This window comes from Delphinapterus leucas, chromosome 2, assembly GCF_059928025.1.
Source record: "Delphinapterus leucas isolate spDelLeu-1000000601 "Yukka" chromosome 2, BTC_Dleu_Yukka2, whole genome shotgun sequence".
NCBI lineage: Eukaryota > Metazoa > Chordata > Mammalia > Artiodactyla > Monodontidae > Delphinapterus > Delphinapterus leucas.
The window spans coordinates 57,124,926-57,151,515 of record NC_143130.1 but is presented as its reverse complement, the minus strand read 5'-3'; the positions used below and the strand labels follow the sequence as shown (position 1 = coordinate 57,151,515).

The following is a 26,590-nucleotide window of genomic DNA, read 5'->3' as shown; positions in this document are numbered from 1 at the left end:
ACCAAACCAGCCATTTGATGTTCCTTCCAAAACAAACCTAGATCTGCAGTCCTTTGAAGCCAGCCTTCTTTACCACCCAAACGAAAGGGCTCACTTCTAACCAACAGCAGGAAGATGTGCTGAAAAGTCACTTGTCACAAGCATGTGAGAATATTTTTTTCCTTTTTTCTCAAAGACACAAGACTCACACGTGGATATTTCTGTTAGGGTTAGGGTTAGGGTTAGGTGTGTGTGTGTGCAACAAAGAACAATTCTGAAGCTTTGGCCTAATTCTAAACTTACAAAAACCCATGCAGATGTACCTCAGTGTCTGCTCTCTGGATCGGAGGGGAAGATTTCTGGTCGCTGGCTATGACACACTGGCTCTGGTCACTGGAGGGGAAGGTGCCCTGACACATCTGTTACTGAAAGAGGCTCCACTGGAAACCAACAAACTTCTGCCTGACCTCGGCTGGGTGACAATGCCAATCGGGGCTGCTAGGTCGAATCCCGGTGCCTTCCCCAGTATGGATTATTCGTCAGCACTGCTGGAAAAGCCCTGAATGTATCTCAATATGGTTGAAACCCAATTCAGATGTCAGGAGCACAGTTTCATCCACACCCAAGCAGGTAACAGTGTGCTCTGTAGCACAGCTCCCTTCCCCTTACAGGTGAGACAGACTGGGACCTGGGACCCTTTGCTGCAGTGTCTGCACCTAGACAAATGTCTCCTGGAGCTACGAAATACAAAGAAACTATAAGGGACTAAAAATAACTGCGTGCATGCACAGTTGGGGCACATTATGGACAAGATTCAAAAAGACCAAAAAACACACCCAACTGCCACTGCTGAAGAGCCGGGAGCAAAAGCAGGGGGTCGGGAGCAAAAGCAGGGTACTGCGCATGTCCCCTGAACACACCACCACCTAACGGGTGGGCAAACCTCCTAAGCCACCCCTCCAGCCCGACCCCTGGACGCACTCCCACCCTCACCCCATACAAGGAACCAGCTCGCCACTCCCGCCAGGGAGTGTGCAAGGGAAACTGTTACTTGTTCTCACTCCTCCCTGCTGCAGCAGGATCCCCAGTAAAGCCTTGCCTGAATTTCTTGTCTGGCCTCTGATCAATTTCTATTGATTGGGGAAGGCCAAGAACCCTGGTAGGTAACACAAGGACTGGTTCACAGGACATCATGATGACTGTGCAGATGTGGATAAGGATCCCTGCTTTGTTCTGTTGTGTGGGGAGGCCAGACTCTCAGAAGCACTCGCACCAGTACAAGAACCTAGCACTGGCTTCCACTGGAGGAGTACATGCAGGCTGAAAGCTTTATATAACTTCCCCAGTAATTCTTGGTAAAATGGGGAACTAGACTCAACATTCAGAAACAAAAGGAGGATAACTCAAAAAATTCAAATGCTGTGGCGACTGGTCTCATATTGTGGGAACAGGGACCTTCCTCTCATCGGGGGCCCTGCTCAGAAAACAAGGGGAAGGGACACAGCCCCAGGCACGACACCCCATCAAGGAACAATCTGCCCCAGAGTCCACTGCGCAGAGATGGGACTGCCTGGGCACCATCGCCTAATGTGAGCAGTGAACAGGAGATGCTCAACAACCAGACTGAAAATTCCAGGTCCCCCAGGAATGAGCTCCTGCACATCAATATACTGCTAGAACAGTATGTCTTAGCCCAGGAAAGAATCTTTATCCTCTCCTCAAAGATAGTCAAAAGTGGTAACTTGGGCACGCTTAGCTCATTTTGCTTTATTCTTTGGGACATACACTTGCACACACACACTCTCACACACATACACATACCTATGCACATACCCACACACAAATACACTCACACGTGGGCAAACACACATGCACACAACCACACGTCTACATACACACCCATACCCACTTGTGAGGAGGACCTTACTGCCAACTGGACAGATCTCACATTGCCAGCTCCTTCTACTGGTAAGAAATGCCTGCTCCAGAAACACACACACACACACACACACACACACACAAACACAAACACACAGAGCCTCAAACTCTGCGATTGCTGATGCAATTTAACTACATTTAGAAAAGTTGGAATTTGATTAAATTCCTTTTTTTTCCAATGAAAATAAAAATAAAACTTCACATTGTATACCACCATGAATAGAACAAAAACCTTATTGCTTTAGTTGTCTTTTTCCTAGAATAGAAAATAACCACTTCCAACCAAACAAAAAAACACGAAGTTAAATGCACACAAAAAAATGTTGAAGTTTCTATATATTGTAATAAGATCTTTTAGGATTAATACTTCAGGGGAGCCTAATATTATCAACTTCCTGGCATTTAGTTGTTTTCATTAAGATTACAGTACTTTACTCTCTGCAAGCACTGCTTTCCTAGACCACAGGTTCAAAGCAAAGAATCCATGGCAAAGTCACCTGGATTGGAAACCAAAACATCTTATTATACAACCAAATTGACATTCCCCACGAAGTAAATGCAGTTGATATTATAAAACATGGTATGTCTCAGATAATTATATTACCTACCTAACTGAATTGCTTTGAATATCCACACTGGCTAGAATTAAATTTTTAGTCCAAATATAGTTATTATATTCTCAAAATAATTTTCTTTCTCATATTCTTTCCTGTTACCTATTTAATATCCTTCAACAAAAGTATATGATTGTTAAATATGAGAATAAAAATGTCTCACAGTATAAATTATGAGCTTAGTGACTATATTTCATTATGTAAAAGAAAACCATGAATCTTTTTGCCAAGGCTTGATATTGACCAATCCAATTAACACACCCAGCCAGCTGTCTTTGTTTTCCACTTAGATGACAGATGGTTTCCTTCTTCAATCCCACAGCAGAGAATATAGCTAATTTGAATACTCCAACAGCTTAAGGAAAAAGAAACTTTGGTGTAAGAACTATCTTACAAACCAACTTTTCACCCCTAGTTTTCCTGTGGTAGAGATAATTTTGGGAGCATGTGTAGGTAGAAACAAAAAAATATTAATTGTGTCTCCTACATATTTGGAATTTTAGTCATTCTTCTAAACTCCCTGAATTTTGTCAAGTAACTTGGGGGAGGACTGACTCTCCCTCATAAAGGAAACTCTGAGCTTTGTCACTGCCTGAGAGAGTCTGGCACCCAATGCTGGTGGTAACTTAGTAAAATCTACATGCAAAGTGGAAGAAAAGCCAGGTCACTGTCTTAGGATCCGTGCCAATCTAGACATTAGGTACATCTTTTTTTTTGTTTTTGTGGTACACGGGCCTCTCACTGTTGTGGCCTCTCTGACTGTGGAGCACAGGCTCCGGACATGCAGGCTCAGCGGCCATGGCTCACGGGCCCAGCCGCTCTGCGGCATGTGAGATACTCCTGGACAGGGGCACGAACCCGCGTCCCCTGCATTGGCAGGCGGACTCTGAACCACTGCGCCACCAGGAAAGCCCTTAGGTACATCTTTTTAAAGTAGTGCTTCTCAGACTTTTTCCAGCCTAGGAAATTTCCACACTAATGTCATCGGGAGCACGCGCCAGGCACACATGCACACACGTGTGCACACACCCACACACGCCTGGGAAGAGCGAGCTTCGGCAGGCTTGTGGGTTCAGCTCTTCCTGCAGCTCCCACAATCACCGCTCCAAACTGTGGGAAGCAGATGGCCCTGTGGGTGTAGCCGGGGTGTGGGCAACAATCCCACAAGTCCATCCAAGAGACAAACTGGAGGAACATTTTTTCCCAGGAAATTAACCCACACGTAAGTCCCCTCCTAGACGGCCCCACCCCCTCTGAAACTCCAACACCACCTGAGGCTTAGGGCCCCTGCTTCTGCTTTATCCTCAGCAGTATCCCTAATCCACCTCTGCCCGATTTACCTATTCACACGTCACACAACACCATGAGGGGAAAGACGTTTACCTGTTTTGATTGGTGCCTAGAATGGCATTTAAAGCATAGTAGGTGCTCAATAAATATTTATTAAAAGAATGAAAAATCACAAAAGTGAGACTCTGTAAAAAAAAAAAAAGATCTTTATGTAAAATTATCAGCCTAAGGACCTCCTCATTCTGCAGAAATGACTGTGCGAATGTTACAGATGAGCTAGAAACTTCTCCCTGTATAGAGGCTGAACACATGCAGCTGCACGGGTAGGGCTGCAGGTCTGAATGAACACGTGGGATGAAGCAACACAGATGCCCAATGAACAGGAAAGACGGGGCGCTGGAGAACCCCCATCCTGCCAACCCAGGAGCTGCCAGACCCGGAAGCTTCGAGCTCTCCGCTGATTCGACGGGTGGGGGAGGGGGGCCTTGGCAGAATCTCCTGACTTCCCTGTTTGTCATCTATAAAAGGGTATGATCATCATTACCTCACAATTTATATTTTAAAATATGATTTTAAAATGTTTGAACCACTATGAACCGGAGAGGCATAATGACGCCTGGCCCCCAGGACGCCGGAACAAATGTGAGTTGTTATTGTGACAGCTCATGTTCAGCCTTGCGGTCCCTCTTATTTCTTGGATAATGCCAATTTCACTCCAACTTTTTTTTTTTTTTTTGGCCACACTGTGTGCCTTGCAGGATCTCAGTTCCCCAACCAGGGACTGGACCCAGGCTCCTGGCAGTGAGAGCACGGACTCCTAACCACTGGACCGCCAGGGAACTCCCATGACCCCAACTTTTAAATCAAATGTTTATTTTGGGGCTTCCCCGGTGGCGCAGTGGTTGAGAGTCCGCCTGACGATGCGGGAGGCGCGGGTTCGTGCCCCAGTCTGGGAGGATCCCATATGCCACGGAGCGGCTGGGCCCGTGGGCCATGGCCGCTGAGCCTGCGCGTCTGGAGCCTGTGCTCCGCAGCGGGAGAGGCCACAGCAGTGAGAGGCCCGCGTACCGCAAAAAAAAAAAAAAAAAAAAAGTTTATTTTGAAGTGCCAATATCTATGTTTCCTTCTCCAGAGGCAAGATGGCTGGGTGGCTGAAGGTGTCTGGGGGCCTTGTCCCCTTGGACTCAGGGGTCTGGGCAAGCCATGCATCCCCACCTCGCTGTGTTTCCAGCCCCTCAACTCTGTACAATTTGTCTAACTCTCTTCTTTACGTACAATCCTGTTTCCACCTCTGAGACATCATCTGACCTGTATCATTGCCTAAAACACCTACCCAGCACCCAAACCCTCCCATCCTAGCCTTCAGAATACGATTTAAGCCCTCTTTCTGGGAGCCTCCCTAGGCCTCTCGGAAGGCCACTTTCCAAGCCCAGTCCCCTAATGGGATTCTTCTTGTTGCTCAGTATCAAGTATCTGCTGGTGAGCAGGCCTGGGTCCTCTAGGTGTTGGTCCCACTGCCTTAAATGACCAGACCCTACAGCGTGTGGACCACTTCCCTCTTTCTTAGCATCCTTCCCCAAGCAAACAACACGCACTTCATAAATGACTTTGGAAACTGGAGAGGGTGAGAAGAGGAGCCACATTCTTGCCTTGTCAGCCAAGGGTGCTAGAGGGAGGAGCTGGCCTTCAGGTGGAGGGCCAGTGGATTTGTTCTCCAGGACCCAGGCTGCACAAGCTCTCCCCAGCTCAGGGGACAGCTCAGGGAAACCAGATCCCTGAGGATCAGCCTCGGACCCCAGCCCAGGCTGCTGCTCACTGCATGCCCTCCTGAACACCTCGCATATACAGGCCTGGGATCCATGGGGTTGCTGTCCAGAGAGCCGCCACCTGGCCTTCGTCCACGGCAGCGGTGGGAGCCCCACACAGAGGGTGGCATCCCCAGCACCCGGCTCCAGCAGCACCTGTCCCAGCATCTCGCAAGCTCCCAGGCCCAGCAGCTCCCAGTGTATGGCTCCCCTGCACCTGTGAGGGCTGACCCACTGGTACAGCCCGCCCCTCAGTAACTTTTCTGCCATCCCATGAAGGACAGCCATGCCCTCGGCCATGAGAACAAGACTCAGGCTTGGGGGCCTCTTCCCTGGGCACTATCTTACCACCAGGACCACTGGCCGTTCCCTCTATCAGCTCTTCTACATTCTGGGGAGTCCCTTCACTTTTACTGTGCAATCCCCCATGAGGAGTTCTTTACATCAAACTTGCCCTGGCCGAATCAGCTGTGGTTTCTGCCTCCTCACTGGACCCTGACAGATACACCCAGCCCCTGCATGAATGTCAAGGTCCTCTCATATTCTTCACCTTAGTTTTGCAAATCACCTCTAATTTAAATTTTCCTAGGGGCCTGCACTTCCAACTGAGCCTTCGTCAACGTGGCACTGTTACTGTGCATTGGACAGGAGTCCGCTCTTCACCTGCCTGAGACACCAGCTGACTCCACCCGTGAAAACCCCACTTCAATACATAGAACTGAAATGTTCCTGGCATTGTAATGTTACAGCCAAACCTTGGTTTTCCAATTATCAGGCTTTTAAAAGCCAGAGACTTCCTATCTTTATTTTCCATGGGGCAGTTCATACATTTCAGAATAATAATGTATGAACAAGAATTCAGGTACCAGAAAAATGCCTTTGGACGTTAGGGAAAGAGGGAGAAAAAACCAGAAAGTGAAAAAATATACCAATAATAGGGACTAGAGTGTGCATACATATTGAAGAATTTGGGTGCTGATAAAGAAACTTTTTTTTAATCAAAATGGTTTTGGTTCTTAATTTTGGCCATTTTGACTAAGTTACGGCTCAGCTCCATTGACTTCCTCAGGCATGCACGGGCACTACGCAGCAGGATATAGGATGTGTCTGTCTGTATCGATCCTGGAATTTCAACATCCGTCTTAAGAACAGTGCGTTTATACAAAGCACCAGTGAGAAAAGTGGGTGGAGGAGGCTTTTAGATATTACTGGGTTCAGCAGCTGAACAGATTAGAAGACACGAAACAAGGAAGTTTTTCCCGAAAGCTGACCAAGGAGATGCACCCCCGTGGCTTTGCCCCACCCGCCGCACAAACAGATCCACTCTGCTCGCAGGTTCTGCAGGTTCGCCAGATTTTCCACAGTGTCTGAAGTTTCGCCCATTAGATACACGGATGCATCCGTTTATGTTACAAGCACCCTCTGCGCACACTGGCTGCTCCACCTGGATGGAGCTGGAGCCTGTGCGGTCACCACCTTCCTCCAGTCCAAGCCCATCCCTGCTGACCTCAGGGCTCATCCCCACGCCTGTGCCCTGGAGAGGTCTTGGGAACAGTGGGTTCTGGGGGACTGGGGCAGGCCTGGGGGAGAAGCCTTGAGGTGAGGCGACCTCAGGACACATGCACATGTGGCCGGGGGGGAAACGGCAGGGGAATGTTGGCCCACATTTATTACCAAACCCTGGAGCACAATCAATGCAGAAGCTGGAACTCACTGAATGTGCCAGTGCTGGGCCTCAAGGGTCCCCAACAAGCACTGTCACCAACTCTCCTGATCCGGGAGAAGAGCATCCCATTTAAAAAAAATATTATTTTTAATGTTTATGTATGCTTTGCCTCGTTCCAAGAAAGATTTGAGGCAGCTCACAAAAACATTCTTGGCGCAAAAGGAGATGAAAATGAGGAAATCATGGTGGTGGACAGAAGCGAGGGCAGAACAATCCAGACACTGTTGAGGAAGTCCGGGCCGTCTGCAGGAGGTGGGTGAGTGTCAGGCTCAGAAAGTCCTGCCACCAAGGCCGGCAGTAGCCCCAGGGTGTGGGATGCCATCTGGCCCTTTGCAAGCATGTAGGAGGTGCCTTCAGCTGTCACAGTGACCAAGGGTAAACGGCATGGACACTCATAGCGGGATGTGGGGATGCCCCCTCCCCCGACAATCCTGCACAACTAATGCCCTATGTCAAATGCCGACAGTGCCCCAGGGACACCTCCAGGCTATAAAAAAAGCCAACTGCTCCAGACCCATCCCAGTCCTGATTCTCAGGCCTGGTTCTCCTGTAAGAGTTCACTGAGAGGGCGCCAACGACAGAGGAAGAAAATCCCCAGTGTGTGTGACACTGACACCCATTATGTGACAGAGGAAGAGACCCCCCCAGTGGCTGCCTTCCTGAAACTCAGGAGCTCACTGCCTCGGGCACTTCTTAAACCTTCCTTCCTTGATGGCAAGGCCCCTGAGTGACAGAGACAGGCAGCTCAGTGTCAGGAGAACAAGGTGTGGGCTAGCCCACTGCCCTGCCAGACACCTCCTGATCCCCGAGGGCTCATGCTCCTTTCTGTCCCCTGGCGTTGGCACCCCTGCATCCTCTGCACAGACCCGGAGGGGGACAGAGGTTGGAAACCCCTGACAGGGTCTGAACTTTCCGGCCACAAGGCTATCGGTGGGTATAGGTGGTGGGACACTGCTCCCCTTCCTACTTCTCGCTCCCCACAGGGCCAGCATTTCTGAGCTGTGGTCAATGCTCCTCCAAGGCAGAATTCAGTCACAGAAGACCTGACACTGAACTCAGAAACACCCCTGAGGAGAGAAATTCCTGAGCCACATGCTGGGGTCAGGTCATTACTGCTGCTGTGTTAGAATGAGAGCAACAGCTGGGTAAATGCTGACAGTCAGCCGGTCCCAAGTGTTCCTAGTGACTTTAAAGGGACTCCAAATCTACAAATTGTACCGTGGAAATCAGAGTCATAAAACTGGGTCCTGTTTCCTATAGCCACAGGCCGGTTATGTGCTCAGGGGGACTGGGGTCCTCTCAGACCCTCAGTCCCCCATCCATCCATCAGCCTGGCCTGATGGAGGGGATGCAGGTGCTCGAAGGCCTGGAGGGCCGGCATGGGAAGCACCACAGGACATGGTACCTGGGACCCTGGACACACCAGGTCACTTACGAGCTCGGAGAAGCCTCGGACCACCTGGCGCCGTTTCAGGTTGGTCTCTCCATCCAGGTTGGCCGTCTCGATGTGGCACAGCCCGTCGGGGTCACTCGAATAGAGCAGCAGGATATCTGCAGGGATGATCTCGTTGCAGCGAAGACGCACAAAGTCTCCCACGCGGATTTCTTTCCAGAATCGGTTCACGTACTGCTTTTCTTCCCTGGTAAAGAGACAGCCATTAACAAGTCTGGAGGAGATCGATGGAGGCCAAATCTGGGTGATGGGCACATGCAGCTCATTGAACACATCATGCCACTTTCTGGTATGCTGAAATTTTCCATAATAACAAGCATTTAAAAGAAGATTCCTAAAGGCCACATATAGTGAAACTCCAGTAATATGAAATATCTAGAACAGGCAAATCCATGGCAATAGAAGGTGAATTCGTGGCTGCCAGAGCCTGAGGGGAGGGGAGGCGGGATGGGGAGAAATTGTTTCCTGGGCACAGGTTTCCATTTGGGGTGATTAAAATGTTCTGGAACTAGGTAGTGGTGATGGTTATACTAAATGCCACTGAATTGTCCACTTTAAAATGGCTACGCTTTCCACTCCTAAGTATATACCCCAAAGAATTAAAAGCAGGGACTCTAATGTATATTTGCCTACCCATGTTCATAACAGCATTACTCCCAATAGCCCAAAAGTGGAAACAACCCAAATGCCCAACAATAGACGGATAATCAAAATGTCGTATATTCATACAGTGGAATATGATTCAGCCATGAAAAGGAAGGAAATTCTGACACATGTTACAACATGGATGAACTCAGAGGACATTATGCTAAGTGAAATAAGCCAGTCACAACAGGACAAACACTGTACGATTTCACTCTTATGAGGTCCCTACAATAGACAAATTCATAGAGACAGCTAGCAGAACCTCTGTACCTTCTGCAGGATGGAGATCACAGCAGATGTATCCTCTCCACGACGCTCAAGATGAAGTAGATAATCACTCAAAACAGTGCCTGCCACAGTCAGCTTTCAACCCCTGATAGTTACTATTGATTAATAGGTAGTAGGATGAAAACACGGGTAGATTTCTGCTTTAGATTTTTTTTTTTACTCTGGAAAAATGGGCTCATTAATCCTACAAATGGCATTTTTAAGAGCTGCTTGGAGGCAGTTTTGACCAGTTTTATAAATAAGCAGAGGAACAAGACTTTATCTCAACATGACATTCTACATGAGAAAACTGCATGAAAAAATCCTCTGGGTTATGTTGTTAGGAAAATAAAAAGCCCTAAAACACACTTCACTTTCACCATCACCTTCTCACTGGCCCCCCACACTTCCTCGCCTGAGCTCCCAGAGAACAATTCAGCAGCGAGTCTGAGTCTCACCTGACTCCTGAGCGCTGGGTGATGAGTCCTGAGTGTCAGACCTCTATTTTATTCCACACTGTGGATCTGAGGGGACCCACGGTGGACTTCCAGGGGCTCCTAGCATCAGCTGCCCCGGGTGCTGAAAAGAGAAGTAGCCCCTTCCACTATAAGCCTCTATTTACTTGCATTCCTCTGTCAAGATACACCGTAGTTTGGTCGCTAAAGGGCCAACAAAGATAAATTAGATACAACTTTGTCCTCAAAAATAAATTCAAGGCGAGACCAAAGCACTAGATAGCACCCCTGGGGGCTATAGAATCAAGCCCCCAATGTGAGCACAAAGGTATTCTTCTGGACCCAACCCTCCCTGCAAGGCCAAGGGTGCTGTTCAGGTGAGGCATCCTCTTCCAGCTCTGACAAGTTCCCCGGCTCTGGCCCAGGGGCGCTGCCCACTCACTGTCAGAGTCTGACTTCTTCCCAGTGGACAGACAGCCTTGATGAGTGACAAATGAAACATCACTTAACTATGTTCCTATTTCCTCTTCTGAAGATCAAACCTTGACTTTCTATCATTGCAACATTAGCTCTTTAGTCTTTCTTCCTTATCAGGACACTTTGTTGGCTTCTCACAGAAAGTACAGAGGAATTTGAAAGGCCCTGTCCTTTCCAGAAGAAAGTTTCCAAAAGCTAATTTGCTGTGCAGTCACTGAGGTGGGCAGTGCACGCTGACAGTGAGCTGGACAGGCCCCAGTGTGACAGCAGCTGCCAGGAGACCGGTGGTCCTACACTGGCCCTGGGGACAGGCAGGAGGCGGGGATGACCGGGCCAGAGGAGGCAGGGCGTGACACTGTCTGGGTTGTTTATCTTGACTACATTCCATTTACAGAACTCATCAAAAATAAAGTCAGTTTCCATCTGCCTTGAAATCTTAGAACATTAGCTTGCCCACTCTAGCAGAGCACGTACTGAAAACAGTTAACTTTGATGGAGGCATTTGAGCCTGAAGGAGACCCCCGCACAGGCCCCTGTAAACACAGAGCAATGGATGAGGAGACCTCGGTGACCGACCGTCCTGGCAGGAAGACCCGTCCCAGCCATGGAAAGCAAAGGGAGCGGCAGCAGAGCAGCTCCAGGATGCCTGAAAGAGAAAGGCCCTGCAGCTCACAAGAACTCCTAAAGCAGTAGGACCCTTAAAACCCAGACTCAGGAGTCACTTGTGGAAGAACAGCATCACAGAACCCCTTCATCACCTCGACAGACAGACAAAAATTCCTCATTGAAGCCCCACAGTCCGGTTGACTGTTCCAGCGGGAGCTCCAGCACTGAGTGTGGACCCTACACTGACCCTGCAACGCCCCTGCCTGGCCTGCGTTACTCTTATTTTTATTATATGTATACCATATACATTATATAGTAACATATACTGTATAACTTATATATAATATATTACATTTTACATGTGTATGTCTATACATATATAATAGATACATTACATATAACATACAAATTAGATATAAGTTGTCCTCCTTTTCTCAGCAACTGTATTTGGACATAAGGTCTTTAAAGAGGTGACTGAGTCAAAATGAGGTCATAGGGTGGGGCCCTGATCCTTATAAGGAGAGGGAGAGACACCAGGGATGTGTGTGCACAGAGGAAGACCATGTGAGGACACAGGGAGAAGACGGCCATCAGCAAGCCAAGGAGAGAGGCCCCCAGAGACACCAGTCCTGTCAATGCCTTGATCTTGGACATCCTGCCTCCAGACTGTGAGACAATAAACTTCTGTTGTTTAAGCCGCCCAGTCTGTGGTGCTGTCACAGCAGCCCGAGCAGACTAGCACCCAATAACTTCAATTCCCATGACTCCAGCTGGAAGGGGCGGCTCCCAGCCTGCAGGGATGGGAAGGGGGAGAGCAGCAGAGGACCAGGTGACAGAGGGCATCACACCAGGAGACACTTCCACAGGCTTGTGTACCACATGCCCCCGTGTCTGTGCACAGGAAAAGCACCGCAGAGAAAACATGTAAGTCCCACTAACACCATACGGCAACACTGGCCTCCTAAGAACACTGATTTTAGAAGCAGCAGGTAAACAATTTAGGACCGGCTTCTATTTCCTCAGGTCACAGTGGATGCAGGCTAGGGTGGACAGGACACATGACCCCTCCTCTCCATAGGAAAAGTCTCAGGAGTGTATGCCACCTGTGGCCTCCCTGCAAACTCCAGAATTCTAACTTGCACCAGTGCACTCCTCCAGGGACCAGGGGATCCACCTGAGATGCAAGGTTTAAAATCACCCAGTCCTCAACACTATGCATTTGTTTCTAGCAATTTTAGGAAGTGGCACTGTGTAGTTTGCCCCTGAGATATTCCTTCTAAGCACAGGTGCTGCCCCATGTGGTGGCAGGATTCTGAGACATCCCCTAGATCCCCAGCCCTGGTGTGCAAGTCCCTGCCAGCGCCCCACCCCCGGCCCCCAAGTAAAGTGGGGGCTGTGAATGTGGGAGGAGTCACTCCTGCAGGTGTAATGAAGGTGACCAGTCAGCGGGCTACGAGCTAATCATCAGGTGGGCCTGATGGAGCCGCAGGAGCCCTGTAAACTGGGCCTAAACCAGAGACAGTAAGTCAGACACTAAAGTGTAGAGAGCAATGGAAGGGCCTCATGAACAGGGCCAGGAGCTGAGAGTGGCCCTGGCCGTCAGCCAGCAAGAGCACGGGGCCCCAGGCCTACCAGCACCGGAGCTGAATTCCACCAAGAACCTGAATGAGCCTGGAAGAGGACGAGACCACAGCCAGGCCAACACCTGGACTGCAGCGGGTGACACCCAGGGCAGAGCACCCAGCCAACCTGCACCTGCATGCCTGCTTCCTGAAGCTGTGACAGCACACATCTGAGTTGTCTCCAGCTGCTGAGTTTATATTAACTCATCAAACAGCAGTAGAAAACTAATATGCACAATTCCCTTCTTCTGCACAGAAGCAGGAGTCAGAGGCAGCTCAGTCCTCTCAGGGCACAGCAACTGGAAAACTCCCACTCAGCTTTAGAATATGCATACCGAGAAAAGACTACCTCATAGGAAAAGAACACAGAGCAAGACTGGTTAAAATCCAAACACACTTCCCTCTCCTCACAAAGTGGGAGCCCGACAGAAGGTATGCATAACATATTAAAATGTGGGGAAACCTGAAAACGTGTAGTCTTGAAATATGGGCCACATCATACATATTACAAGCATGGAGCATGGACCCTCCAAGAGAATGACAACCGCCCTTGCAATCAGCCATCACCGAGTACCCTGCTCAGGTGTCCTGAGAGGTCTGCCCCAGAGTGTTGATCCAAGAGTTCAAGGGTCATTGGTGGAAAAAAGTGTGATTCTTCTGAGATGGGGGTGGGGGTGGGGGAGGGGTCCAAGCTGAAAGGGGTCCTGATAAAAACGCCTTCTGTTCAGAAGAACCCTTAGGAGGCCACAGGCAAAAACATGTCTTTTCTAGGGAAGCATTGCCACCGGTGTTTCTGCGCCAAACCCCTCACCTCTTGGCCTGTTGTTTGCTCAACTGTAAAGCCAGAGTGTTAAATATATAATTTCCAAGATCTGTTCTTAGGCCAAAAGAGGCTTCTAATGATTAGCTTTCCTCTTCTGGGAAAATCAATTAACACCATTTATAATTAGTCCTGCTGAGCTTTGAAGTTCTTATCTGAGCCTTTTTTGTGCAAAACAGCACAATGTGGGGGGTGAAGGAATAAGGAAATATGAGAGTGACTAGTGACAAATTTTATTTAAAGACAAGCAGTAAACAGAATTTTAAGATCCCTTAATTCATCATTTTTGGTCAGTTGTTTAGGCTGACAAACTATTTATTTGTACTAGTTATGTTTTGTTTTTTTTTTTTTGCCGTACGCGGGCCTCTCACTGTTGTGGCCTCTCCCGTTGCGGAGCACAGGCTCAGCGGCCATGGCTCACAGGCCCAGCTGCTCCGCGGCATGTGGGATCTTCCCGGACCCGGGCACAAACCCGTGTCCCCTGCATCGGCAGGTGGACTCTCAACCACTGCACCACCAGGAAAGCCCACTAGTTATGTTTTTAAAGTTACTAAGTAAACAATTCCAATAAGAGGAGGTAAGCTGGCTTATGGAATTTACAGGAATTATTTTAAGCAGTTGAAAGCAGGTTCTTCCTGAAGATCACTATGTTACTTTCATGTAGCTCTTCATGAATGGTTCAAGGACTCCTGCTCAGAACTGTTCTGTTAATGATTTATTTTTTGAAATGCATCAGAATTCCCACCAGTTCAGCCTCACTCATGATCCCTCTCCAGTGTTGAAACTGTCTCTGCAATGGCTAAGGGTTTTCAACAATGTATTTATAAATCTCTCCAATTGTATTGGGGGGAAAAACAAATCTGATTCCATATTGGATCTGTTTCTTTAACTTCTGTATTCTATTGCTTTTGCTTTAAGTTAATCACTAAAGGGACATTGCTTTTAAGCGTAAATTATACATAATGGCCCATCTCTGGGAACGCTGCCTCCCAGGTAATGAGCCTTAAGCTAAAATACCTTTGTTTAGCTCACAGGAAACATCCTGACCAGGCCCACCTGTGAATGACTACAGGGAGGAGAAATTAACACATCACCTCTGGAGGCTGACCAGAACCAGGAAATGTTTGACTTTACTTCCCCTTTTAGTATGAAAGAAGTCTGAATTTTAACTCAGGCAAGATGGTTCTTTGGGGCAGGAGTCCACCACCTTCTTGATCTGCTGGCTTTGCAAATAACGTCACTACTCCTTGCCCCAGCAACTCATCTCTCAATTTACTGGCCTGTCCTGTCGTGCAGCAAGCATTATGAGCTTGGACTCAGTTAACACGATGTGGCCAAGGTATAAAACCAAACAAACAGATAAAGTTTTTTTTTTTTACAAAAAAAGGCATTGCAGAATTGAGTGAATTTTACTTTCATCTTCAATGCGTTGTTATCAAATAAATTTTCATTTAGGTTCTTAGATTACCATTTTCCCAAACAGCAAAAGAAATTTTTTTTAAGGTGACAACAGATTCCAAATTTGAGAAACCATTTAACATCCCTGGTGACCCACTGCCCCTCCTTGTACAAGGACAGTCCCAACAATAATTGGGCTGTCACTGTCCCTGATCTCCAACCTGATTTATGGATTCATGAACATAAGAGTCCTCCTGCCAGAAGGAAGGAGAGGAAGATGCATGCCCATTTTTGGCTCCACCCACAGCAGGTGACTCCTCCCTTGTAATGTGACATGACCATTCCAGTTTAGTGACCAGGAGGCAGGCTGCCCACAGTTCTAAATGTGTCCATGAAATGCCCATGTCACAGGCATGGAACCAGCGTCCCAGGGCATCTTGCTGTTGGAGACGCTTGCCTCTTCCATTTCTCATTAATTTAGGAAATGAATGAGAGATTGAAATGCTTATAACTTGGATACATATTTGATTTTCTGGCCCTTACATTATCTAACAACTTTACGTGGCCATATTTTACCATATACTTTCTCATGTTCCAAAAATGCTCCCTTTAATTCAATTGCATATAAGTTTCACAACCACACACGGGAACTCCCCAAAGCCCTCCCACCATTCACCATGCCCACACCCTGCTCAGGTGCTGGCAACACGTGTGCAGGGGTAAACAAGGCACATCTCACTCACCTCCCTTGATTTTTCCCTCCCTTAAACTTGTCTCTCCCCCAACAAGACCAACAAAGGAGTGTGTCTTGGGTTTGGATGGGCAGGAAAGAATGAGAAAGAGAAAGAAGAGATGGAGGGTTTTTAAGGTTTAAGCAAATCCACTTGAAAACATGGCATTAAAGATGAAAGTACAATTCCCTCGCTTATGTTTTAAGTACAATTCAGGGCTGAGAAGAACACTTGTTTTGATTAAGCAGTCAGGGAGTGCCTCCTGGAAGAGGGGGCATCTGACTTTAGCTCCTGAAGGATGAAAAAATTCTTAGCCTAACCCATACCCCACCCACCCCAAGGGGACTACTTATACTAAAGAGTGGAATTTAGGGAGAGGCTAAAAGGGCAGTGCCCAAACCAGAGCTTAGGCAGGGCACAGCAAAAGAGATCAGGAGACTCAGACACAGAAACAGAAAAGCGTGGGAGTTTGACTGTACAATCGATGTGACTGGACTCCATGAATGATTAGATGAGTCAGGCACGGGGTGCCCAGGTCTCCAGCCCTGGTGGCTGGAATGTGGCAGCCACTGACCTCACCCAGAAGTGGGTGTGCTGTGGGATGGAACAGAGTCCAGTTGTGAGCAATTCTGAGTCCAAGGTGCTGGTGGGCGTATGGGGTGGGAGATGCTTCCAAGACCAAGATAGATAAAGATAGGCACTCAGGGTTCACACATGGAGGTGACAGGATGCCGACCATGGGCACTGTCATGGTGATTACCAGGGAGAGAGCTAGCTAGAAGGAAACAGCCTGAGCTCGGACAGAGGCAACGCGGGAGGGAATGCGGAGGAGGGGAAGCCGGCGGGGGTGGCTGGGCAGGCAGGCGGGGCAGAGAGTGGAGGCTGGGAGCCCAGGATGAAGATGTGCCCAAGGCCTCGTGGTGCCTGCTCACCGCCACGGGCAGGAGTCCAGGGGCCACACTTTCCACTGCCAAGTGATCACATCTGGACAAACAGTCATGGAATGTGAGCTCACAGTCACTGTATTTTTATTTCCTTTTGTGGGGCCTCAACCTTCAGTGGCACAAACCTGAATACAGCACACCTGTTAAGATCAATGGTCACTTTTCCAAACACTCCTAGCCCCTCTTCCTCCCCCTCCAGACCTGTTTTCCACTCAAGCACATTTCCTGCCTGACTAAGGGAGAGTTCAGTCTCTTGAAAGACGGGGAAATGTTTTCCAGGAGTGGGCCACCTGCACAAGGTTCACGAATGCTTAATGGCTTGGGACAAGGCTTTCAGCCCACGCCAGCTGGAGGCTGACACCAAATCCCCGTCAGCGCCCACACATCAGTATCATCTTAATAATCAGAGCAACAGAACAGTAGGTACGTCCCCCCACTAAGTGCAGCCCTCACATGGAGCAGGCAGCATGCAGAGCGCTTACACACAGTCCTCACACTACGTTCTCACTTACGGATGGACAGACTGACCTGTCCAAAGTCACACCCAGAAAGGGGCACAGCGAGGACCAAATCTGTCTGACTCTGGGGCCCATGAAGCCCTGGGGGAGGTCTGGTTTTGAAAGTATTATACATTTTACATTTAATTTGTGGTTTGTAATTAAAGCAAGAGCTGAGATTTTGTTCTCTTAACTTAGAAAGATGGTGTGATTGTTCAGAACAGTTAAGTGACTGGGGTACCTGTATGGGCAGCGCTCAATGTAGAATCATAGAGAAAATAAGACCGCATGGTTAGCAACATTCCATACAACGACTCTGACATAGAACAATTTTCCCTATAAAGAGAAAGCTCTTTCCAAACATAAAATTCCTTCAGGTCTACCTGTCAGTTTATCACATCTCCTGTTGGTAAAACATCCCCTGGATAAGAAAGGCAAGCTCCAAGTAAAGTCGTGCTTCATTTAATTAACAGAAAAAAAGTTGGCCAGAAATATCGGGATGCATGCAGTTAAATGCATGTTCTTTCCTCCAAATGGTTCAAGATCGAGGTAGGGTCAAACATAAAGTATCTAGAAAGATCCACAAAACACATTTTTAAGAAAAAGAGAAGCCCAGAGAACTCACGAAACACGCAAACCGACTAGACTCAGGCCTCCCAAGCATGGCCCGAGTGAAGTACTCCTTTGGCCCTGGAAGGGGAGAGCTGCTCAACACTTTTTTAAGCTTTTTTAAGCAAACAGAACAAATGAGGAAACAGGATGTAGTGAGAGGCAAGCCCTAAATGGGAGTGTGGCAGCAAGAGATCCAAGAATCTCGTGGAATAATCATTGTGCCAAGGCCTGATGCCTTAGGGATGAGAAAACCCTTCATGGATTCATTATTCAGATGGTGGACAAATGAAGGAGTATGTGGGGATGAAGAGAGTGAAAGACAGAGATGGACGATTTTCACAACATTTTAAAAAGACCCATCAAGACTCTGAAACTACCCCAAATTTAATATACACTCATTATAAGACAGGCCTGGGACCTGGGACCCTTTGCTGCAGTGCTGCGATGCCTGCACCTGGACAAACCTCTCCTCTAGCTACAAAATACAAAGAAACTATAGCGAACTAAAAATAATTGCTTGTATGTACAGTTGGGGCAAATTCTGGACAACAAGATACAAAGAGACCAAAAAACCCAACTGCCACTTCTGAAGAGCCGGGAACAAAAACAGGGGGTCGGGAGCAACAGCAGGGTGCTGCGCATGCCCCCTGCACACACCACCACCGAGGGGGTGGGCAGATCACCTAAGCCACCCCTCCGGCTCGACCCCTGGACACACCCCCACCCTCACCCCATATAAGGAATCAGCTCACCCCTCCCCTCAGGGAGCAAACAAGGGAATCTGTTACTTGTTTTAGCTCCCTCCTGCTGCAGCAGGAGTCCCAATAAAGCCTTGCCTGAATTTCTTGTCTGGCCTCTGATCAATTTCTATGATCAATTTCTCTGATCAATTTCTATATTGATTAAGGAGGCCAAGAACCCTGGTCCCTAGCAATTACACAACAGGCAAAGAAGGGAAAAGCCCAGAATGAGAGAGATAATGGCTTTAAAGCAGGGTTTCTCAGCCTCAGCACCGTTGGGGCCAGATCGGTTTTTTTGCAGAGGGCTATCTGCACTGTGGGACTTGGGCAGCACCAAGCCCCCACCCAAGAGGGGCAGTAGCCCCTCCCCACAAATCCTACCAGCCAAGTTCCTCCTGGGGGCAAAGTTGCTCCAGGTGGAGGACCACCACTTCATAGCACCCAGGATGGACATTCAGGAACGTGGGTTATTAAATAACCTTTACAGAAACAACATAGTTTAAAAATTATGTGGGTGAGAACTCAGCACTGAAACAGAAATGGCAAAATCTGCAGCAGGCACCGGACCCAAATCTGTTGCATAACGTCCAGAATGTGTCTCCTTTCCACCCTAAACTGAAACAGCTGCTCCTTCAGTGAGACACGCTAATGGATTCGGAATCTCATACTAAACATCAGAGCACGCTGGCGGTACTCGCCCCGGATTACAGGGCCTCTGTCTTCTTTAGAATGAAGATTGGATGCTGACTTTCCCAGCCCCCACTGGACTATGCTGGGACCACACAATTATTCACTGCAATGCCACACTGCATACCCAGAAGAAAGGAATTTTCCCCAGGAGCTGTACTAGCTTGTGACAGCAAAATGACACCTAAAGGAACATGACCAATTAGAAACCTCTTGGTGAGTTATAAAACTTTTGTTTTTGGACAAATCATTTCTACAGCAGTCTTTTCTGAGTTTCATGGGACAGTCTCAAAATAGCTCACCAGACATCAGGATGCGGGGATCAGACTCTTTATCCCAATAATAGTACTGCCCATTTGTAAAGCATGTAAAACACTTTGGGGGCACTTTTAGAGTTTTCAAGTTAATTTCTTCTACATTCACTGGTTGGTATGACATTCTCATGAAACAGGCAGGATGACTCACATTTCAGGCAATGCCTTAAAGCTGGGAGAGGTCTTGTGTTTTTAACAATTTTTCCTAAGAGGCTGCAACAATACATACTTCTCCATTGGTACCTAAGAGTACCTGCCCGCCCTGTTTCTGCAAACAGTAAGTGCTTCTTTCTTTTCTCTCCTTGCCACCTGATAGGCAGACAGGACACCTTACCTTTTTATTGCTCCTGCCTGACTCCCAGGCCATTTAACCTGTTCTTCTGGGAATAAACTGCCTATTGTCCCACTGTTTTTCCTATCGTATTGTTTGCTTCCTTCTGGACAACTTAATTTGTGAGAGCTTTTATATTAAAAATATTAATCCTATTTATTTTACCTTGAAAATATTTTTCTCTAAAGAATTATGTTTTTTAATGTTTGCTTATAGTATATTTTTGTCATATAACAGTTTTAAATTTTTCTATAGTTAAATATGTGTGAGTTTTCTAGGCCTGGCTAAGAAAGTCCCCTGTGCCCCTAGACTGGACGTTTACTTCTTTGTTTTTTGTTGGGGAGTGCAGCATTCTTTTCTTTTTTAGTATTCAAGTGTTCAAATGAACTGATATTCATTTTTATATAGTACAACCTGAGGGTCCAAGGCTGTTTCCTCCAGACAGCCAATTGTATAAACACTGTTTATTAAATAATCCTTTTCCCACGGAACATAAGTACCCACTCTAAAATTCTCATATATAATATCATGTATTTGGGGTTTATCATGTCTTTCTCCATGTCCACACTCTGACACTGGGATCCACTGCACAGTGAGTGTGCTGGCTCAGCCCCATCACTGGGAGCCCCCAACCCCGGGTGGAGGCAGCCCCCTAGCAGGGCCCCGGCTGGCACTCTGGGTGACACGGGGTGCTTCCTGCTGCCACCTCTGCACCCCTGCGAGTCACAGTCAACTTCATGCTGCAGCCCTGGTTCCACTAACTGTACGAAAAGTCCCTCCTGTTTGATCTTTTCAAAAATGTCTTGGCTATACTGGGGCATTATAAACTCTAAGGCCATTTTATTCAATTCCAAGAGAACCTTGCAGGCAGAACCACACAAACACATGCACCCTCTTCTTGGAGAACTCACTCTCCCACCCACAGCCACAGGAAGCCTCCTGCTGGCTTACATCCTTCAAAGAGATACTGCAGTTTTCTTCATGCAGGTTTTGAGCCCTTCTTGTTCAGTTCACTCCTAGGTATTTTATAGTATTTGTTCCTGTTTTCAGCACTATCCTCCCCACTTCCCCTCTGGGTGCTCACTGCTCCCTGAGTTACTGTGAGTCATTCTTCATGGTCCCAAACCTTCCTCAACAGCTGTTTCTCTGGGCATGAGTTCCCTCTGCTTAAACCATTTTCCTTTCCCTGGTGGCCAGGCCCCTTTGAAGGAATGGTTACTATTCTTGGTTAGCATGTTTGGGCTCTGCTCTGCTTTCTAAAATGATGGCAGGTGCCCGCCTTACGGAAAGTGAAGCGGCCCCCAAGAGAGCAGTGAGCATGAAGTTCATCCGGGCTCCCACTGGCAGCCTATCCCAGCCTCAGGGGCAAATGAAAAGCACCCCGGAGGCCAGAGCGTCAGGTCACCCTTGCATGCACCAACGGCCACCTTCCCCACTGAAGGCCCAGGCTTTCTCCAAGACACTCTCCTTTGTGGCACCCACCCCAGTGCCGTTCTCCGAGTGCCTGTGGCCTATGCAGGAGCCTGAGCCAGTGCTCTGTACGGACCCAGATGGACCAAGGTCAGTCCAGATGTACAGAGACCTGTGGCCACTGCTCCAGCATGCAGGTTGGAGAGGAGAAAGGTTCAGGCCCCCATTTCCCCAGAGCCCCCTGCTTCCTCTGAATCTGAATTTTGAAAGTGAGAAGCCTTCATTGATGACAAGGTCCCTTCCTCTCATTTGACATTCTGAGGGGACTAAGGGCCAGAGAAGTAGACGGATTTTCCCACTCGGTGGGGGTGATGGTCTGCTCCCACTGCACTACCAGGAGTCTTCCCGAGGTTCACTGAAAAGCACTGACCTTTGGGTCACTCTCTGACTAACACTACGCTGGGTTCCTCCTGGCCAAGCAGAATGAGGAATCACGCAAGCAACCTATTCTCTATATAAAGTTCTCTAAAAAATTCACCGCAATAACATTTCTCCATAACTGATTTATTGCAAATGTCCCTCAGTTATGACAAGCACAGTGAACGACGTCAAACAAGCCCTGTCCTTCAGAAGATTCAGCCCCTGGAACGGAAGGGATGTTAAAATATGGATCAAACTATGCTCTGGCGACATGATATCTTTTGAAGCAGTTTGTGTGGGGACGTAAGACACCTCTGGAATTCACAGCTTGGGAGTCCAATCCCAATTTTCTCCAGTAAAGCAGTAACAGCAACAGTAACCTCAGGAAACTGATTTCACCCAATAATTTTCTGAGAACGGTCAACAATGCTGGAATTCAGAATTGACTTAACCCCCTTCTTGGGTAAAGACATGGTGAGTTCAGCCATGCTGTTGATGGTCCCCTTCTCCTAGTGCCACGGCTGCCAGACCCCACAGGCCACCGCAGAGTCACTGTCACCAGTCATGTTTGCAGTGCCCTGTGAGGGAGTGCCGTGCCACTCCCACTTTAAGGATGAAGATGCTGAGGACCAGAGGGGGTTAAACCTATGCCCTGGCTCACGGCTGGAAGAGAGGAGAGCTGCTCCAAAAACACGCACAGAAGGAAGGCCTTCTACGTCTACGAACGTAACCCATGCTTTCCAATTTTAGATTATTGGGGGCAAAAATGCTAAGAAATGGGAATTGCTAAATTATAGATGTTTTCGCCTATCTTTATTTAGAAAAAAAATTTCCTTTTCTTCTTGGGGGAATCAAGCAGGTTACAGTAAGTTACATTCAAAGAATCTTTTGTCGCTACACAAATGTGCAAAGTTAAGAAGCACACGGCTTCGGAGGAACTGAATCAGCCAGGGGTTCCCACCATCCCAGCACCAAATCGCCGTCATACTGCTAAGCCTACCTCATGAGGCCTGGGTGCCATAGACGTGACTGTCACACAGGCCCCACTGCGGGAAGGCCTGCCGACTGGTCACCTCTGGCCCAATTCTAAACCCGTAACAATGACGACTTTGGGATTTCAACGTAGCTTCTTAAGATGAGGGAGAGACAGACTCTTCCCTCAATCCACTTCAGTGATTTGGGGTTGAAAGTGCTTGTAAATAGGAACAAAAAATTTTTTAATGTTTTTGGATTTCTGCTTATGCCTCTAACAATCTAAATACCATTGAATTCGATTCCTGATTTTGGTTTTAGCAATATGTTATTATCTTTACCACTATTAATAGTAATACTTATTTTCCCAAAGACTGCCAGGTAGGTACCAGCACTAAAATTACTGCCTGGAAATATTTCTTGAGACATTTTATTCCTTAACTGAGGTAGTGTGTCATGAAATCCGCTGGGAAAAATTTGACCTGTGAAAAGGGTTTGTTTCACAGCCAAAGCACAGGTGCTGAGTGTCAGTCTCTTTCACCCACACAGCCACAGCTCTGTCATGACCCTGTGTGCACACACAGCCAGGGCCAGCACACGGGGGTTCCCATAGCAGGGTGCTGGCCAGGGAGCCTTTGTTCCTGCACAAGCTGAGTCTGGCCGACATCAGAGAGCACTCACCCTTCTTCGGACCGCTCCGGTTCTTTCCACTGGGGATGTGCCCCTGTGGCCAGGCAGGCATCCTGGGCATGGCTGCAACCACAAGTGACCTGGACAGGTGTCCTCTGCCTGGAACTTGCCTGCTGCCCCCTGGGATGGGCCAACTGGGCCTCAGGACAATGCCCCCTGGGTGGAAATGACAGCAGCAGTAATTCAAACTCGCCTTGAAAAGGCCTCTCACTCCTTCAGTGGCTCTTGAAACTTTAGTAACTTGGAAAGGCTATCTTTCAGAAAAGAATTCACAAAACACACACCTGTGTATATTAGGCTCCTCGGTGGCACAAGGAATCCCCCTGCTGCCAGGAAAGCTGGGACAGGCACCCCAGGCCCAGGACGCACCTCTGAGCAGGTCACTGGCGTGAAGAGGGGCCGGCCCGCCGCCTGCATCTGTGGACATCCCGCAGCAAGGCCAAGGGCACAAGGAGGGCAGCACGGAACAGCCAGAAGGTTCCAATCAGCAGGGGAAAAAAGGCTTTTTTACTTCCTGCAATATGTGATCCCAGTCTGGTGAGAGAGCTTCCAGGTCTCCTGGGCCACCGGGGCTGGATGACAAACACCCAACAAGAGAACAGTCCTCAGATCATGGCGACAAAACCCGATTCGGTTGCTCTGGCTGCCACCCGCACTGGACACGCCCATAAGGGGCTTTCATCTGGACCCCCCAACAATGCAAACTGATCTAGTGTAGCGTAGAAAGTGTGTCAGGCAGCCCACTCTGGAACATTCGGGAGGCTTCCTACCCATCCTAATAAAATTCACTTTATTTCAAATACCAATACATGGCTAATGTTTTTAACATCTAGTTCTCACCTTATTTTTTATTTTTTAGTTTTATTTTATTCCTAGTATTTCAACAACAGCAGAGCCTATGTGCTTATACAGAAATAAAGTCCACACATTTAATCTAACGCCAGTATTTGAATAACTTTAGTGACAGCACTATCCTCATGCTGTCCCCCTTTACGGAGGAGGGTTTGGGGCGTCATTCTGGGTGAAAGGAAAATGTATCTCCTCTTAGGTAACTAACTTGAACAAAAGAAAACTCTTTGGAGTGACAGCCTCTCCTCAGCTGGGGAAGGCAGTCCAGTGTGTGCCATGACCCCAGGGGGACAGAGATGCTTTGGGGAACCAGCCACATGTACTGCCCTCACACTGTCCTACACATTGGGATGTGAGGCCCCTCAGCCAGCAGCTCCCCAGGCCCCGGGTTCAACCCCAGGGTCAGCACTTCCAAGCTGTGCTCCCAGGCGTGTGTCTGAGCCTGTGTCCCCACCTGCAGAGTGGGGACAACAGTGACAATGCTTGTACCGTGGGGTAGGGAGTGGGTGCAGAGATGAGCTTGGCTGTGTACTCAGGGCTGCTGTGACGGGGTCTTGGGTGAGAGTCTCTGGGCGAAGGTGCCACCACTGAGCTTTGGAATGCTGACTCGTACTCACCTCCCAGACAGCCAACACCTCTCACCCTTAGTTCCCCAATCATCAGGCCTCAATGGCTCATTTTGAAAATGGTTCAACCTGGCATGGAACAGCTTGCTTTTAAGGAAATCACACCTTTCCGCTCTATAAAGCACCTTGCCCCTACCCCTTCTGCACCTACTGCTCACCAGGCTACTGTCCTTTTGCACCACCAGGTGGGAGGGGCACCTCGGGCCCCCATGGGGACCCCTCCTTGCTAATCTCTGAACCCAACATGCCTGACAGAGCACAGTGGCCACGAGGCAGTATATCTCTGTTACTGGCGAGCAGTACCACTTGCCTTGGGCCAAAGGCTGAGAATCTCCCTGTGTTCCAAAGGGAAGGATCTCATGCACATTTTTATACCAACACAGGGAACACGTGCTCCACATGACGGGGGGGCATGTGGCCGACTCAGGCTAGTACCACACACAAAGCCATCTTTGTTCACCAGGGAGACTTTAAAAATTATTTTCCTGTTTCAAGTCAGTAAAATGTTGCTTTTGGGCCAAGACTTACTTGGGAACTCTCCAACTGGATGCTTGTCTTCTGAGAACAGAACAGAAATTGGGCAAAGTGCACCATGGAGACGTTGCATATGCCTGTCGCTGCAGTACAGACCGTGTTGTTTTAACGTCGCAACACGGAGCTGGGCTTTCCTCCTTGAACACTGAAACCACCAGGCTGGGAAATGTGGAGGCAGCTTCTCTCAGACCCACAGGCCTCCCTCACTGAAGCTGGGGCCACGTGGATGCACTGAGTCAGAGTCTGGGACTATGGACCAGCTCCCTCTGGCAGCAGTAACAGATTACCACGAGCGAAGCTTAAAGCCACACAAATTTATCATGTTATAGTCCTGGGGGTCAGAATCCCAACATTGGCCTCACTGAGCTAAAATCGAGGTGTCAGCAGGGCCGCATCCCTTTCTGGGGACTCCAGGGGCACACCCGTCTCCCTGCCTTTTCCAGTTTCCAAGGCCACCCCCCTCCTCCACCTTCAAGGCCAACGTGGCGTCAGGCCTCTCTCACTGAGCTCCATCTCTCTGGCTCTCTCCTGATTTTTTTTCTTCCACCTTAGGATCCCTGGGATTTTAATGGGCCCACCCAGAAAAGCCAAGATAATCTCTTTATCTTAAGGTCATCTGATGAGCCACCTTAACTGTGCTTTGCCATGAAAATACTCACAGGTTCTGAGGATTAGGAGGTGGACGTCTTTGGGGGACCATTATGCTGCCTAAAACAAACCATGAGCAGAAATCAGGTAAAAGTGCATTTTATATGTGAGGAGGGTGTGGCCAATATTCAGTGGGATGTGTCCTGAAGTCAGCTCCCACCTGGTGCCCTCATGGCCAAGGGACCCTTGTGAGGGGGGGACGATTCCTGAAACAAGGCAAGACCCGGCCACAGGGACACATCCCCCTCTGACCCTGGACACAGCAGTCTAGGGTCTGAGGGGAGACAATGGTTCGTGGGAAGGTGGTCAGGTTGTGACTCTGTGGCCTGTGCTGGGCCCCCACTTACCATCCCTCAGGCACATCTGCCATGCAGTCCCCTAGGACCCCTGGATTACTCGTGACCCACTAGGCACCTTCTTCCTTTCATTCACTCACTCATTCATTCACCCAGTGTCTGTTGGTTCTGCTGGGCTACATGCTAAGGGACGA

At 48.5% G+C, this 26,590-nt stretch overlaps 1 protein-coding gene across 1 annotated transcript in view; it reads right to left on the bottom strand.

The window, feature by feature from the left end:
* Positions 1–26,590, bottom strand: part of ATP10A (ATPase phospholipid transporting 10A (putative)) — a 174,647-nt gene that overhangs the window by 93,095 nt on the left and 54,962 nt on the right. Inside the window, exon 2 of the mRNA XM_089906914.1 lies at positions 8,788–8,992. Coding sequence (XP_089763040.1) covers positions 8,788–8,992 — 205 coding nt within the window. The remainder of the gene's footprint in view (positions 1–8,787; positions 8,993–26,590) is intronic.